General features: G+C 43.9%; 1 protein-coding gene across 8 annotated transcripts in view; it reads left to right on the top strand.

The window, feature by feature from the left end:
- Positions 1-13,263, top strand: part of LOC133494919 (RNA-binding protein with multiple splicing-like) — a 24,308-nt gene extending 11,045 nt beyond the window's left edge. The window contains exons 4-10 of one of the 8 annotated variants that reach the window (XR_009793458.1): positions 912-989; positions 1,209-1,247; positions 3,041-3,103; positions 5,425-5,575; positions 8,387-8,450; positions 11,411-11,556; positions 12,285-12,371. Coding sequence is in view for 6 of the 8 variants with exons in the window: in XM_061809213.1 (XP_061665197.1) it covers positions 912-989; positions 1,209-1,247; positions 3,041-3,103; positions 5,425-5,575; positions 6,911-7,038; positions 8,387-8,449 (522 nt within the window). In the remaining 2 variants the exon portion in view is untranslated. Of the gene's footprint in view, positions 1-911; positions 990-1,208; positions 1,248-3,040; positions 3,104-5,424; positions 5,576-6,910; positions 7,039-8,386; positions 8,457-11,410 lie in introns of all 8 variants that reach the window. The other 7 variants (XR_009793457.1, XM_061809213.1, XM_061809212.1 and 4 more) reach the window with 7 other exon arrangements.

Here is a 13,263-nt window from a genome sequence, read left to right as displayed (position 1 = left end):
ATGTTGGCTGTTTCTCTGGGAAAAATTAAGTTTTAAGATTTTGTGGCAAAAAGAATTCTTTGCTTGGCGTGATTGGGCAGGCAAATTGAAAAAAGAAAAAGTCATTTCTTCTCAGGTCTCTTCATTTTTCCTTCCTACAAAATTGTCAGAATACACCCCCAACCTCCATAAGATTTAAACCTGTCTAAAAAAAAAAAAAAAAAAAAATTGTACACAAAAAGATGCAATTTTTACAAGTCGCGTGCCAAATCTGCCATTGGAACGTTGAATTAAAATAAATGAGTAAAATTCAAGGGATTATTGGATTTGGTCGGACTGGAACTCAATTTTTACCAGTCTTGTGTAGGAGCAGTCTATTCCGTGCTCCAGCAGCTCTCGGATCGCATGACCCAGGTTGCTCATGGGCTACTATATTAGCAAGGAGCGAGCGTGAATCTCGCTTGCTTAAAGTCTTTTATTGACACTCCAATTGAAGTTCGCTGTAAAACTCGGCAGACAAAACAATTACGCCTGTTGAATGTTCTGCTACATCAGAGGCTGTTTGTTTCTTCACTTTTGTTCACCCAAACTTAACACAATGAATGGAAAAACACCGTTGACGGGCCAGCTAAAATTAGCATCCAGCTCGCGGCACTTCCATCTCTCAAGATAATGAATATTGCTTCGCAAGGGCTGTATAAACGGAAAGGCGACGCTTATGACTACTTGCAAGACTTCCTTGAGTGATGCTCTCTGCTCCATGGCGGTTCTCGACCTATCCCTTTTTTTTTGTTTTTTTTTTTTAAATCCCGCTCGCTGGCATGCATTGAAATTCCCCACCAGTGAGCACCTAAATTGAAAAGTTCCAATCTGGGAAGGGGAACAATGAAAGTCTTCAGGTTAACAAACGACGTGTTTGGTGTTGTCCGCAGGTCCGAACACTCTTTGTCAGCGGGCTGCCACTGGATATCAAGCCCCGGGAGCTCTACCTCCTCTTCAGACCATTTAAGGTATGTTTGGATGTTTCCAGTGTGCGGATAAGTGAGGGCTATTCTTAGCGGCTGTTCTTTCCAGTCGTCAATCGGAGCGGCCATTAGTAGTGATGAAATAAACGGCAACGGAAAGTCGCCCGAGGTTCAAGTGTGTGGCTTGCGAAAGCCGAGGTTCTGTCGACGTCTTGACAATTTGCACCGACCGTAGTCCCGACGTTGTCATCTTCTTTGTTTCAGGGCTACGAAGGTTCCTTGATAAAGTTAACCTCCAAACAGGTAGGCTTGAAAACCGATGGCGTGTCGGACCGATGTTTCACAATTTAGATGCATCTATCTCGCATACGGGGGTTCAAATTTGCCAGCGGTCAAACAACATTTGGTCTTATGAAATTGTCAAAATGATGATGGTCTTCTGCTCAACGTGACGCTAGCGTGTGAACGGCGCATTATCGGATATAATATGGGGATAAAGAGTCAAACTGTTTTTGCCGCCCTTCGTTCCTCGTCACGTTGCCGCTGGTATGAATCTATTTAGGCTAACAGCGTTCGGGTTTAGCATCGGATAATGATTCCAGCGGAACCGCAGATTTGTCCTGCCGGTTGTGCTTTTCCTTCGCGTCGTCACAACATCCTGTTTTGGCTCAGTTGTTTTGGTGAGCAAACTCCTGTTATGGTTCGAAAACGCACTTTTGGGCCATTTTCAGTGGCTAAATCTGTAGTCGGTATGCCCGTGGACCGATACGGCGATATTATTTTTCCTCACTTTGTCCGTTAGTTACATCTATTGGTTGGCCTTAAATATTACTGTGGAAAAAAAAATGAAAAGTGTACATGTCCACTGTAGCAAGTCTAAAAAAAAACCCCGACTGTGTTAAACTATATCTTGTATTTCTACTATCTACCTGGTATTTCTTTTTTCCACCTAAACCTCATAGCTTGTCAAGATTTTTAAGAAAAAAAGCGCTTGGAGCAAGTGAAATGCTCTTCCACAAAAACTGCCTGGTAAGAAGAAATGTCTCTACAGACAGAGCAAGCATATTTTGTCTTGATTCGAGATCTTTCATCTTGGTTAGATTTGCGTTTTTTTGTTTTTTTTGTTTGTTTTTGCAGAGTACTACAAGAATAGACAACTTAGATGAAATAGTCAGGCAATGTCGAGCCATTTCCTTATAAAGCAAGAGGCCCATCTCCCTTTCTATTTATATATTTCTGCTTTCCTTTGTTTCTCTCTCTCTCTCTCTCTTTCTTCCTCTGTTTTTTGAGTCCTCCCCCATGTTCAGAATTCCCATAACCCCTGTTTTTCCAGATCACTTACAGCAGATCAACCCCACGGGATGTTTTCATTTCCCTTCATACCCGTCGAACAATAACAGCGCAAATAGTTCTCTTCCTTGTGCTCGTCTTTGGCCGTCAGTGTGTATTGGCTGGTCGGTCAAGATGCAAAAGTAGGATTTCAACTGATATATGTTTTTTTTTTTTTTTTTTTTTTGTGACACTCATTTTCACCTCGGTCCTGTCTCTCACACGCCGCTTCCATATATGGGCAAAAGGGGAGAGGAGCTGTGCCTTTCCCCCAGATTCAATAACAAGCTCACTTTTGGAGAGAGAGAGAGAGAGAGAGGGAAATGTTCAATCAAATTTAACAATATAACATTTCGTGTATAAGAGGAAAAACATACACATAAGTCACTAGATTACAAAGATGTTGTCCGAGGTGTTTTTAAAGAAAACCCCAGTTGACTGTTTCTCACAATTTTCTAAACCGGAGAGAGACCCCAACAAGGAATCTGATTTCTGTTTCACTTACTTTCACAAACACCCTTGAGTGCAGGATTGAATGCGACAAAATACAAGTTGTGCGTGAGTCTTGTTCAATTCCCCACGGTTTCCCCCAGTTTGATAAACGGGCTGAAGAGAACACAAGCCGACCGGGTGGGGGGTGGTGGAGGAAAATGTTTATTTTTTTAAATTTTTTTTGGGTCTTTTAAGGAACATGTCTGTGTCACTCCGACAGGAATGCCGAGTCAGTTTTGTGCCCTAAACCGTCTTTCTCTCTTTTTCTTCCCCAGCCGGTGGGCTTTGTCAGCTTTGACAGTCGATCAGAGGCGGAGGCTGCTAAGAATGCCTTGAACGTAAGTGTCACGGCCTCTCCGCCGGCTTCCCATCACGTGCTAAGTGCAGGCAAGACAAAAAAAAAAAACCCCAAAAAAACAACTATCACCTCCATAGCATACGCAGATATACATGCGTGTTTACTGGGAGCAAAAGCAGGGCAAGGTCAGCGACCAAAAGAAGCTCCGATTCCGCATGTAAAATAACGAGATATCGATTTTGGGCTTACTTCAGAGCTCGTTATTTCCCAGCGCAACTAACGAAGAGCCTTGACGAGAGGCTTTCCGTGCGATTTTTGTGAAACAAAGTCATGTTCTCACGCACATTTGATATCCCGCCTCGAATCTCTCGCAGGGCCGTTTCCAAATCTGCCTTAATAAGATAATAACTGATGGTATTGGAAAGCTATTTCTCTGAAAATGCGTCAGTCAGTGTGAAAAATGATTTCATTCACGTCTTGTTTTCTCGTGTTTAAAGAAAAAAAAAAAAAAAAACCTTACGTGAACTTTCGTGCCAATTACATTTGCAATTCCGATGAGGTGTTTCGACCGACTGTTTTGTTTATGTTAATGCTAAAAATTTACATGCGATAACATACACCTTTTGGACTCACCTTCATGATTTAGATGGAATGATTCCGATTTAACGTGAAGAAACTATTTGGGTTTTTTATGCGTCTTACTATACATTGCTGATGATTAAAAATGCTAATTTGATTAGTTAATGTACATCGTAGCGCTCATGATCACGATTCATGTTGAGCTAGTGTTTTGGTTTCATTTCACCTTTTAGTAATAATTGCTCCTTTTTTTTTTTTTTTTTTTTAAACACTCGTGACAATACATGTATCCTGCAACTCATCTTTGTCACTCAGGTTTGTTTTTGGGTTTTTTTTCCCCAGGGTTGAGTAGAGTGCACTTCACTTTTATTGCGGCTTTGTGATTTATCTTTGTTGTCGTCTGATCCCAAAATAGCCAAAGAAAAATCAAAGCTGGACTGCGATGCGGCCGCTCACGTCCGGCACGATGGCGGTTCGATTACAGCAATGTATTTTTTTTTAAAATTCCAATTTGCACGACTATTGGAGGAAGTGGGAGTGGGGGAGTCCTGCTGCATTTCCTCTTTAAATGCACTTTCCGTTTGCGAAATGTTGGGTTGTTCAGAATAATGACTCCAAACAAACTCGTCCACATTTCAATATGCAGATACTGGCCCGTGGGATGCACACAAACAGTCTCGACTTTTGTTTTCTCTGAAAAAAAATTAGCATATTTTTTTTCACCATGTGCTCATTTTGTTTATTTATATATTTTTTGACGCGCACTTGGGATCATAAAGTTGTCAGGCTCCCGCATGAGGAAGATTATGAACTGTAACACTGGAGGGATAAAAAAAGTTGTCGTATTACAGGTAAAATGTAAAAGAATGGGGGGGGGGGGGGGGGGGAGACATTCAATCTGCATCGCAAGGTGAGTCTGAATATCCACCTGGTCCGTCCCACTTCGCATTTTAGCATTAACTGTCACGAGTGTGAAAAGGTTAACTATTGTTTGTAATAAATGGGAAAGCCAACAAACATTAGCGTCGATCCGAATCACAAACGTGAGTCGCAAAATGCACTTTTTCGCATTTTAAACTGTGGCTTGAGTGCCAAAAAAATGTTAAGAGTAAAATATATAACACCAACTATACTTGTAATCAGTATACTCTACTAGTATATATTTTTTGCCATTCTTGACTGTCACGCGTGTAAAAAAAAAAAAAATATTAACAAAAGAAGTTAAAAGAAAATGCCGGTCCCATTAGGTTCTAATTTTCATTTGCCAGTCGTCATAACACAATGATGCCAAAAAAAAAAAACCATGAAAGCTCTTGTTGGGCACCTGATCAACTATGCGGGCAAAAAATAGAAATGTCAAAGATCTGCGAAAACTCGCTTCTCAGTTGTCTAAATTTGTTGCCGCTTCGTTGCGACTTGAAGGGGCTCTCATTTATTTATAGCCCAAAAAAAGTAGCTCGTGAAACAAAGTCTGACTGAGGTCTGTACAGTTCGAATATAAAATATGCACGTCTTATTAACTACTCTGCCCGCAATTGAAGTTTGCTGTCAAACTAAACATCAAACAAAGAGAATTACGTGTGTATTTAAAACTGTCAAAACTGATGTTTGGATGCTAGCATACATTGGAAACTGCTTCTGACATACCAGCTAATATTGATCGTTGCGGTTTTGGCATCCATTTGGTCACAGAACGATTTTAACTCTTATCCCCATGCACCGGTGAATATGAGGGGGGGAAAAAAAAAGAAGAAAAAAAAAAAAAATCTCGTTTTGTCTCAGGGGGTGCGATTTGATCCCGAGATCCCGCAGACCCTCCGGCTGGAGTTTGCCAAGGCCAACACCAAGATGGCCAAGAACAAGCTGGTGGGCACTCCCAACCCCCCTCCGTCCCAGCAGAGCCCGGGCCCGCAGTTCATTAGCAGAGACCCATGTGAGTACCACCGTGGAACCGCTAAAGTTGAGAACAATTTGCTCGGCTTTTATTTTTCCCGTAGGAAATAAGGGAATGAATCCGTCCCGGGGTCACCCTGTCGCTGTCGTAAAAGCTTTATTAACTGTGCAGCCTTTTACAGTCACGAGAGTGGGGGAAAATAATTGTAAACAGTAAAAAGAGATTAAAATAATAAAGAAAAAAAAAAGGCATAAACAGATGGGGAGTCATCGTGCGACTTCTCTTACTTTCACAAAGGTGAGTTAACTGTTAGCAGTAAAACATAATAAACGATAAAACGCTTGACTTTGCCTTAATTGCGAATAACGGAGGCACAATGAGAAGGACTTCATCGCTCTAAATTTAGCATTCTTCATTGTCATTCAACTCTAATCATGAAGTTAAAGTAAAATGTAAAAAAACAAAAGTGATCACGCTGTCTGAAATCGCTTCGGCCAATCGTGTAGTAGGATGTTAAATGTTGACTGTTGGTGCCAAAACGAGTGTTTCACAAGATGTTTTTTTATTTTATCTGTTTTTCCGAAAAAAAAAAAAAAAAAAAAAAAAACATTTCCATTCTCTGCTGGATATTTGCATTGCGAGCTCGCAGGTGTGTTTGCAGTCCGATAGACCCCCCCCCAATAAAGTTCAACATTTCCCCAGAAGGTTCCGGATTCCGTGGCCCTCCTGCCATCGCTCTTTGCTGCATTCTTCTCCAATGAGCAAACAAAATGCTCTTATCTGAAATATGTGGTGCCAGAGAGAAGGGCGTGTGTGAGGGGAAATCAGCAAGCCATTACTAACAGCATCACGTCATCGCAATGGAAGAAATTGCCCCACAAACATTTTGTGATAAGATTTTTCTTTTTTTTTTTTTTTAATTTTCAAATGTTCTTTTATGGTAGTGCTTGGTGACCAAAAGACAGTTGGCAATAGGAGTGCTCTCTTTGCCTTGAGTTCCACTGCGCATTATTGACTCACCAGCTCTTTTTACGGCGCCCTTTGCAGTAATCGGACTTCCTCGCAGTATAATCGCAAGAAAGCAAGGGTCTAGTTGTCAATCAAACGGACAAGCAGTGATAGTGGAGCTAATTTTAGACACTTTTTTTTTTTAACTGTCGCATTTCAGCTGGTTTACGCTCTGTGGCTTTTTCCTCGGAAAGTAATGGGATGCAAAATGTCTCTTTAGACCTGCGTGCTTATTTTGTGAAAGGTTTAAAACAGTCCAAACTTCAGACCCGACGAGTCCATTCAGCATGCTCCGCTCCCCCCCCCCCCCCCCCCCCCCCGTCGTCTGCCGGCCTCACTCCGCGCCTCGTCTTCTTCTTTCCACAGATGAGCTCACAGTGCCCGCTCTCTATCCCAGCAGCCCAGACGTGTGGGCGTCATACCCGCTGTACCCGGCGGAGCTGTCGCCGGCCCTCCCTCCCGCTTTCACCTACCCCTCCTCGCTCCACGCTCAGGTAACCACGGTGCACCCCCCTACCCCACAGCGCACCCCATACCCTTTTGACAAGCCCCCTCACATCTGCTCCTTTCCTTCACCCTCGATCCGCCCGCATTTCTCTCCATTATGAATCTTGCAAATGGAGAGAGGCAAAACTTTGATGAGGGGGGTGGGCTTCTTCTACATTTATTACGGGGAGCTTTTTTTTTTTTTTTAATGTGAAACAATTTTACCAGTATATTATGAAACTGGAATTTCATAAAAAGGGTCCCCGCCCGATGCGTTTGAGGATGAGGAACATTTATGTGAAAGTGGCAATAATTTTTCTTCATCTGAAAACACGTCATGTATATTACCCAAGTGACGGAATTTACAACTAAGTAATAAAGGACTTCAAAAATGCTACAAAAGGGTCTGAACGGAAGAGTAACAAATACACACCTCCCTCAAATAGATGCCTCTATTTTCCATAACATAAACTGCATTCGTGCATGCTTTTGTTCACAAACGGGCAATAAAAGAGTGAAGTGGTTGCCGAGCAAAGGCAAGGTGGCATCTCTTTGAAGGGAGAGATTTATTTTTCTCAATCTGCAATCATGTTACTGGGATGTTGTAATTGACGTCAAATGGAACTTGCTTTTCAAATAAAACTAAAAGGACTATGCGGCGAAACGGAAATAACCAAGGGAGGACAAATAAACGCCTCCCCTCAAATCAGTGCGTCATTTTTTTCCCCCCTCATCAGTAAATGCATAGTTGCTGTCCTCCACACGACAATCTTCTCGAGTTGATTGCTCAGCCGTTTTGAAAGCAGTTGCTAACTAGCAGAAGGACGGAGGAGTTCCTTTTTTTTTTCCGATGGAATCTATTTGAGGGGATCATCTTGGTCGGTGCTTCTGTTTTGACCGCCGGTACTGTAATTAGTGACGACCGGTTACTTTTCCTGATCGGGGGAAGGGAGGCGTTAACCGGCAACTAATTGGGGCACGGCATCGGTTAAAGTTCCCCTCATCATTTGAGCTCCTTTGTTAGCTCTCGTCTCCCCCCCCGTCCGGCCTTTTATCCCATTTATCAAGCACCTTTAATCTGCAACGCTCCAGCGCGACTTCCCAATAGAGTTGATTATCGATCCCTTGCAATTTCTTCCCATGAAGCCCGTTCAGCCTGCGCTCATCCTGCCTGGTCTTTCTCAGCGCAAGCCACATCAAGCGTATTTTTAGCACCAAAAGGGCCTCGCTGTTTATTCTGCGGTGTCTTTTATCTTTTCTCGCATTTCCATACGTGTGATGGCGCCGCGTCACCAGATGATGACAGCTCGAGAAATGCGTTTGAACGCTCAACGTTTCCCATTGTCTCCGTTTTAGATCCGCTGGCTCCCACCTGCAGATGGAAGTCCTCAGGGATGGAAGTCAAGGCAGTTCTGCTGAAGTACGTGTGAGTACCACGCCCTTGCACACAGCCAGAGTAAGAAATGGCCACATATGCAGATGGATCTGGAATCTGGAAAGATGTCAGGTTCCAGACCTCATCAGAATGGCACATTACCAGAGAGGGAGTCTGAGCAGGGTAACAACAAATAAATTAAGTAAATAAAGAAATAAAGTAACGTCAGTGAAGTTGAAAGGGGAAAAAATACTGCCATCACGTTTATTTACATTTTATTTTGTTATGAATGTTATTACCGTGTATTTTTGCGTGTTACACAGGTGGCTTTCTCATTGCTTTCACTGCCGAAAGTTGATTTTTTAAAATAGGAATCTGCATGAATAACACGATATATGTGTAGATGAGTATGGTAGCTGTACATGAACAAATATTACACAGGTAGGCAGGAAACGACAATATCCAGCAGCATGGTATTTTAACTATAATTTCAATCAATTATAATTGAGGGTTAATTCCAACTATCAGATAAAGGTGTCCTCTTTTTAATTAAGACTATTTACATGCTGCTGTTTTGGCTAGCAACGCAGTAGTGGTATAACTATATCCCTGAGATTAGCATGCGCAGTATACCATTAAGTTGTGCGTGTGCAAAAACAAAACCACAAATCCCCCTGCTGGGCGGTGTATCCATGTCAGTAGACTCCATGTGTGTGTTTGTTTTTGCACTAGGCGCCAGTCACACTGTCACCAGAACCTTCCCGCCCTAAAAGACAGGAAGAAACATGTTCTCCAGACCCCTTAGGGGGCTGAGTGAGTGGGTGGGTGGGAGTCTGGGTGAGTGTGTGGCTGGGTGGGTGGCAGTTCGCACAGAGGCTAACATTTCCCAAACCCTACTGAAATAAACGAGTTCAGAAAATTCAACAGGAGTTCATCAGGCTTTGAAAGTCCTGGAAGGACCCAACGTTGGTCCGCTGGGCCACGAGCCCACGGCTATTAGCTCTGAACGCCACGCCGCTTAACAATGGAGCCGTCCATCTCTCCGTTGGATGAGCCGCACGTGGCTCCCCACGCCAGAGCCCCTGTAGCCCAAAATATACAAAACTTGAAGCAAGATGGATTTTTCCATCTTGTAGGTATAGCTTGATGGCTAACTTCATGATGGGGTGGTGGAAATGGGCAAAGCTGTCGTCACTTAGTGACTCTCAATTGGAACGAATACCCACAGTGGGGGCTCAGTGTCCATATAGTCGAGGAGAGGGTGAATTCACTGCAGAAAATATGTCATCGGGCTAGTTTTTAGCCCAACCCCCCGAAAAATCCAGGCACAAAAAAAAAAACTAATTCTTTCCGATCAAACCACCCGTGACCCTTCTGACAGGACCGGGCAGCCCCCCACCCAGCCCTCATGGTGCGCACAGTTTGCCGAGTTGAATTGTTGTTGACGTGCGTGCTGCAGCAGCACGCGGGTGCCTTCGGAGACGACCTCCTAGTGGACATTAATGCCTAGTCAACTGAAGGGAGAGGTAATCCGCATTTTCCATTTGACAAAACATGACGGTTGGGGCAGGGCTCGGGGGGATAGTGCAAACCTGTACGGGTATTTACTCTGGGCACTGGCCCCGAGGAGCTTTTTTTTTTTTTTGTTAATTTTCCCGAAAAAGTACTGGTTCCTGCGCAATGTCGGACCAACTGCCAGCTGTGGCCCCCTTCAAAAAAGGAAGTGGAACTTTGGTCCATGCCCCCACCCCGGTCCGATCCAAGCGTACCGTCCCCATGTCTGCTCTCCGGAGCCAGATACATGTCGGCTGCCGACTTTGTCACCGGCTATTGCTGCGACGTGAGAAACGCAGCCAGGGCGCAAGGTCTTTTCTCCAGATTCCAGGGCGATTCAAAGCGTTGTGCAGGTGGAAGCCAGCAGTTGTTTATTGAACTGAAAATGTGACGAAAACAAGTTTTGCAATTCCAAAAGGGAGGGGGGAAAAAAACCACATCTTACCTTAATCGTTACTCTTACGCTAGCCCTAACCCCAACACTTAGCTAAACCTTAGCCTTGGCCTTACCGTTATCGTAACATTAAGGTTTTCCATAACCCTCGATCCAATTTTAACCCAAATACAAGGGGAAACACGGAGTCTCTTTTGGTTGGGGCAAAGTGATAATGTATTAAAAGGTGCGAGTCTCGGTTCCTGTGGAAGTGTCATATCTCAGTAGGGTGTGTGTGTGCGATGAAATCAAGAAGGTTAATGGTGCTCCTTCACACCGATGTGTGGGAAAAGGTGATTAAATCAGGCCAACTTGTCAGCCGATGGCAACACCATCTCTGTAAGAACTCGAGATTTGGAACCTCAGAACAACCGTTGGTCCCGTTCCTTTTGGCGGAGGGAAAAGGGAAGAACCCGTAGCACTTATTGACGAGAGAGCACATCGCCCGTCTCGTTCTCAAACAGGATTTGTTTACGCATCTCGCGTCATGCGCCCGGTTGCGAATTCTCGGCAGTAACACATTAAGCCGGCGGATCGCTAAAGCGTTCCCAAATGCGCGCCGACGTGTTCAATGATCAACCCAGTCTTTAACCTTGGCCGCCGCAGCTGGAACAAACAAGGGCGGTCTCGGTAAAGTACGCGCGTCGCATCAGCCAAGCCGAGCGTCTGGAGAGCGCGTCGATTCCCGTCGATTCGCTTCCCCTCGGTTGAACGCACGCCGTCGGGCATTAGCCAGGCCAGCCGTGTCCCTTAAATCTTCTTTCCTGCCTCGAGGGGTGTCTTCCGAGGGCCCAAAAGCTCCTTACTGCTCCTAAGTTTTGGTATCTGTTTGTGCGTTAATATCTATGTGATAACACGGCAAAGGGATCGTTCATTCTGGTGTGTGCGAGTTACTCCCGTTGGTGGTGACTGGAGCACACCAGAGTATGTTTTGAATCGGGATGTTTTTGCGTTTGTCGCGACACGCAACTGTCCGTCCCGCCACCTCGGCTGTGAGAATCTGTCTTGGCGTCTTCAGGTTCCTGATGTGTGATGGTGGCCCCGGCCGGCTGTGACGGGCGTCGCTGACTGCCTCTCCGCTCCGGGTTGACCCCCCCCTCGAACCCCCCATCCCCCACTTTCTCCCGGAGGACTGACTCCGGCTGCGGTAGCAGCGAGCCGTCGGTAAGCGTATAGCTAGCGTCCGCTGATGCTAACGGACAACGACAAAAGGTGTAAAGCTCACACCTTCCCCCCCCCCCACTTCTTCTCTGGCCTCGGGCTTCCTTCACTTTGTGGCGGCGTGGTCTGTTGTGGCGCACTTTGATTTGGAGCCCGAGTGCCAACAATTTCAAAGTCCGTCAACAGTGGCTGATGTCGGAAATTTGAGCAAACTTTTTGGAAAAAATGGGCCCTGTAATTCGCCTGACAAAAAGTACCTTAATTGTGCCCCCCCCACCCCCCCCACCTCCCCCCACTCCCAGTTGCGTCAAGAAAAAGTTCTGAATGTATTTGTAGTGTAATCAGAAACCATCAGTAACATTCCAAGAATGAAGTCTTGTCATTCCCAGAAAGTGGTTGTTCGCTTAACGGGGCAAAATATTACAACAGTGCAAAAGGTTATCAGAATTTTTTTTATTTTTATCAAATTGTAAAGAGGAATAAAGTTCCAAGTTCATATGGGAAATGTTGCCTTACATTTTTTTTGTAACTGTTAAACAATAATTGATTTTTAGAAATGGAAAAAAAATGTTCCCCGACGTTTAAGGTTTTCTGGGCTCTCGGTCAGGAGCTGAGGGTCATCGCGTCGCAGCTTCCTCCGCGTGCATTTCTGTGTGTGTGGTTACTATAGCAACCTTACAGCATCTTTTTCTTTTGTTTTTTGTTTTTTTCTTTCACCCCGTCTCTCACAGGCCTCAGGACACACCAGACATCCGCCTCCATCACACATCGAGAATCCGCCCCTTGCCCTCTATTTTATTTTATTTTTTTTCCCAATACAGTTACAGACTCTAAATATCCCGGCGGCGCTCTGGCTGTACCTCCACCAAAGGTACCCCCGCCCCTTTGTTTACAGGTATGCAAGGAGATGCGCATTTATATGCACGGGAGGGTGGCTAAAGCGCTGCCGGATGATAAAAATGAGGTTATTATATGACGTATAGTCCATATATCATTCTTATTTGTGTCAGTAGGATTATTAAGAGCATGACGTTGCCCCCCCCACACACACACACAAAAAAGTACTTTTTTTTAAAGAGGTATTTTTGTAATCATTTTAGAAGGGTTCATGTTGGGCTGGAGCAGAAGAACCAGGCAGAAATATTAAATACCAATCGAACAAATGATCAATAAATGTAACCTCAAGAAAGTTGTACTGCTTCGGAGGATTCAAAACTGTACTGTACCGAGTTATCGTGAGAAAAAACATCCGAGAATTGTCGCAATAATACACAAAAAGTTGCACTGTTACAAAGAACAAAAGGTGTCGTCATGAATAAATTCAGATGAGTATGAGAAAAAAATGTTGTTGGTGAGAAGGTGATAACATTATGAGAATAAAGTTGCCCAATTTGAGAGTTAAGATGTTTTTGTAAAACAAAGTCACGCTGGTGAAGAAAAATGTAATAAATTGGAGAGAATAGAATATTATAAGAAAAAAAAAAGTCGTAAAGTTACAGGATGGAAGTCACACATTATGGTTAGCAGTGTCAATAACAATTGAAGAAAACAGACCAGGTAAATGAAAATGAATTTGAAAATAATGTGGTAACATAGTCGGTCATAAAAAAAAATTGCAATGTTCAGTGAAAAAAAAAAAAGATGTGAAACGATTACATGAAAAATGTTGCAAAAAGTAATGTCACAAGATTAAATTCTGTGAGGCGTATT

This window comes from Syngnathoides biaculeatus, chromosome 21 (assembly GCF_019802595.1).
Source record: "Syngnathoides biaculeatus isolate LvHL_M chromosome 21, ASM1980259v1, whole genome shotgun sequence".
NCBI classification, from domain to species: domain Eukaryota; kingdom Metazoa; phylum Chordata; class Actinopteri; order Syngnathiformes; family Syngnathidae; genus Syngnathoides; species Syngnathoides biaculeatus.
The sequence above is the reverse complement of the archived record's forward strand: the minus strand, read 5'-3'. Positions and strand labels throughout refer to the sequence as shown.